General features: G+C 61.3%; 1 protein-coding gene across 2 annotated transcripts in view; it reads right to left on the bottom strand.

The window, feature by feature from the left end:
- Positions 1-2,600: 2,600 nt before the first annotated feature.
- The window catches only part of FTO (fat mass and obesity associated), a 282,063-nt gene continuing 280,741 nt past the window's right edge, over positions 2,601-3,922 (bottom strand). For both annotated transcript variants that reach the window (XM_006777055.2, XM_006777054.2), the window contains one exon: positions 2,601-3,591. In XM_006777055.2, coding sequence (XP_006777118.1) covers positions 3,438-3,591 — 154 coding nt within the window. In that variant the 3' untranslated portion in view covers positions 2,601-3,437. The remainder of the gene's footprint in view (positions 3,592-3,922) is intronic.

Below are 3,922 nucleotides of genomic sequence, written 5' to 3'. Positions count from 1 at the left end.
AGCTGCCTGCTTCCCGCAGCCGCACTCATTACCGCACCCGGGGCCTCCCCTCCCCCGTACGGTTGTCAACTTGATTTCACCCCCGCGCTACCCACGGCTCCCAATGAAACGTGATTAAAACCACCATTTAATCACCGAGTGACCAGGCGGCCGGGCTCCGAGGCAGGGCTGCTTCCCGCGTCGTCGTCCGCGGGCTCCTCTCCCTCTCGGTCTGTTTGCAGAGCTGCCTTTTCATATAAAAATCCTGTCCTCCCCGGGCTGCCCCTGACAGGCCTCCAAAATAAACACACTCAGCGTGGCAGGGGGCCACGTGCATGCAATTTGCCCGGCGGTAAAACTCAGCCCGAACCAGAGCAGGGGGGGAGGCTGCATTTGAAAACCGTCCCCCGAAACACACACAGAGCCTCCTCCGGAACGTGGGGTCCCCTTCCCGGGGGCCTATGGAAGCTCCTTTCGAGCGCCCCTCGATTCAGTCCGGGATTAGAAACTCCTTCATAAAATCGTTTCCAGCGACGCCGTGACCAGCCAAGTCCCCTGGGCGGAGGGTGCAGGCAGCCGGGGTGCGAGGGCTGCCCGGAGGAAGGCACCCCGTCTTGCACTTGGGGGGTTCCCGGGACACCGTCCCCATCTCAGGATCCCCCTCGGGGATGAGGGCACTCCCGTGACAAAGCCGTGCCTTTGCCCTGGGCCACCTGCTGTCTGAGACCCTGGGAGTCAGGCGGTGGCCAGAGCAATGACCGGCAAGCACAGGAATAGCTCGGCCCCCCACCCTCCCTGCAGGGAACCAGACCCACACACTGGTCCGGCCTCTCCCCCTGCACCGCCCCAACTGCCCTCCTGTTCCTCTGCTTCTGCACAGCGGCCCACCCAGCTGTTCCCCGTCTCGGACCCTTCTCCCCGCTCCGTCCCCTCACCCAGGGGGTCCCTCCCTGGCTCCTACCACACCTTACTCACTTGCTGGTCTATTGTCTGTGCCCCCACTACAGGGTGAGTTCCTATTCCGGTGGCTACATACGCCCCCACCCCCACACCTGGCTGGGGGCGGGCAGAGAGGAGCCCTGGAAGGCAGGGACCTGTCTGTGGATGCCCAGGGCTCCCCCTTACTGAGCTACGTGATGGGGAGGAAGCGAGGGCTGTCTTCAGAGCACTCTCTCTAGAGAGCGGGGATGGTGAGTGGAGGGGGTCCCAGGGACCAGGCTTCCTGCCCCCCACCCTCCCCACCCCAGCAGCCCCCTCTGATGCCTCTTGCCCCTCCTTCTCCTCTGCACCTGAACCCCCAGGGAGAGCATCACGCTTACCGACAGCCACCGCTGAGGAGATGTGACTCACCTTTCGGCCTCACCACCGGCAGTGGCTCCAGCCCTGGCCGCCATCGCCTGGCCTGTCCACGGGACTTGGCGAAGGACCTGCACCTGGGCCCACCCCGGCCAAGGACGCAGGCCCACCCACCTGCGCACAGGAGGGCATCCTGGGACCTTCCTGGGTCCCTTCCCTCCTCCCGCTGACATTTTTACACAACATATTGGCACAAGCAGTCCAGGAAGACGGCGTGATAGCAATACACGTGTGTTGGGGTAAGCACTCGACATTTATTTCTCCTACAGGGGTGCAAGCAAGCAGGTGGGGGAGCAGTGGCGTGAGGGGAGGAGCAACGCAGGTTTACAATGCATGACGCCAGGGAGCCGCGGGGCACCTGGGGGCTCATGCCCCCCGCGGAGCCAGAAGACACCGGCTTGCTGCCACGCCTGGGCTGCCAGATCTTCCGGACCCTAAAGGACAGCACACGCTTTTATTTTATAGGAAATATCCCGAGTGTTCAAGTATCGGCCCTGGTGAATAGAACAGAGAACCAGCCCCGGGTGGGCAGGGAGGGGGGGCGTGTGGCTACATAAAACCCCTCTGTGCCAGGCCCTGCTCACCGACCCGGTCCCATGCGCCCTGCTAACCCCGAGGCAGGGCTTGGTGAGTGGAGGGGGTCCCAGGGACCAGGCTTCCTGCTCCCCTCACTGATGCGGACAGGGAGGCTCAAGGACGTCTGGGGTTCCCCCGAGGTCGGAGACACCCAGTCTCCGGAGAGGAGTCCCTGGCCACTTTGCCTGGCGTGACCTTTCCGTGGAGGTGAGCGCCCGGGAATGAACACACGCACTGAACCAGCGACGAGGCTCTGATGGCAGGGAGGCTGGGCCCGGTGCGCCTCTGATGGGCTAAGCCAGTGGTTCTCAACCTTGGCTGCACATAAAATCCTGATTTCTGGGCCTCCTCATAGTAACAAAGAAACAGAATTTTCGGAGGATGAGGCCCAGAAATCAGGATTGTAAAAAGATTGTAAAAAGAAATCAGGATTGTGATTCTCATGTGCAGCCAAGGTGAGAACCACTGGGCTAAGCGCTCCTCGCCTTCCGATCCTGCACACGGTTCTGAGAGAATCACAGGCCAGGGGGAGGGGTGAGCTCGTCTCACCATGTCTGGGGGTCACCAAAGGGCAGCAGACAGATCTCGGCATCACCAGACAAACCTGGTGCAAGGAGTGAGGACGGGAGGGGCACACGTCTCCACGGGGACGGCTCCCTGGTGCATAAAGGCTCTAATACTTTGAATGGGGTATTTAACGCCAGGTCACAAAGTGTTCCAAGACGTCTGTGGCGAAATAACTTCCCCCTAGGGGCGGGTGTCTTCCCTGTGCCCATTACACAGATGAGGAAACTGAGGCCCAGCAATGTGCCCCAGGTCACCAGGCTGGTGGAGGGAGTTGTGATCGGGGCCCAGGTTTCAACCTTGTCTCTCTGAGGCTCCAATGCCATCAACCCCACCTGTCATTATGTGCAAAGTGGGGGGGCCAGAGAAAAGATTGGAAAAGATAGGGCGCTGGCCAGGGCAGCAGTCGGCAGCCACATGTGGCCACTCACCACCTGCCACAGGGCTCCCACCCCCAAGGAACTGAATGTTTGGGTGCAACGAACTTCGGATTTAAATGTAAGGAGCCACGCGTGGCTGGCGGCTGCCACACTGGACCCCGCAGCCTCTGAGCGGTGCAGTGAGGAACGGGGAGGGGGTCCCTAAGCTCTGTGGTCCCCAGGCGGTGCTAGTCACTGCCCTTGCTGCTCTGTGGAGGCTGAGGAAGGAGGGAGGTTGGGACTTGACACAGGCTGGGCTCACCCTGGCCGCTCCCTTGGCCTTGGAGCTGGACGGCTCGCATTAAAAATCCAAGTGGGGACAATCGTGGGGGGTGGGGGGAGGTCCTGTTTAATATCAAATCGGGTGATCACACTGGGCCATTCCAAACACTGGACATCCCAGGGCCCCACTGCCCAGCCGTTTCTAGCTGGGACCTGGGTTCTACCATCTAAAGGCCGCGCCTACCCACACTGCCCGTGACGGGGATGGAGGAGAAGAGCCAAGAATGGCCTTTCCCTCCTCCCCTGACACATACACGCCTCCTAGGGTGTGGGCTCCAGGAGCAGGCCTCTGAGTTCCGAGACGACGTCCGTGAGGTCAAAGGGCAGGGGCATGGCGGGATCCTCCTTCTCCCAGTACGGCCGGCACTCTGGCTTCTGGTCGGCGGGTAAGGTGCGCGCGATCCGGGACTGGCACCTGGAAGAGGGAGAACAGGCAGTTCATCCGCGGGAGGAAGCGCCCGAGCAGGGACCCCCAAGGACCACAGGGGGCGACGCGGCCAAACGAGGCAGGAAGCAGGTGGCTATGCGAAGGGAGGGTCCTTCCTTATGGTGCTGGAACTTCCCTCCCCCCCCAATTCCCAGATTTCGATGACTCTCCAGCGGCTCCAGAGAAGCCAGTCGCCAGGGAAAAGCAGCTACTCTGCCTTTCAAGCTGGTGACTTGGTTCTCCACGGGCTCCGCTGTGATGGGACGTGTGTGATTAAGCCATTATCAGATCTGAATGTTTGTGGGATTTATGTGTTACC

Source organism: Myotis davidii, unplaced genomic scaffold, assembly GCF_000327345.1.
Source record: "Myotis davidii unplaced genomic scaffold, ASM32734v1 scaffold328, whole genome shotgun sequence".
NCBI classification, from domain to species: Eukaryota; Metazoa; Chordata; class Mammalia; order Chiroptera; family Vespertilionidae; genus Myotis; species Myotis davidii.
The sequence above is the reverse complement of the archived record's forward strand: the minus strand, read 5'-3'. Positions and strand labels throughout refer to the sequence as shown.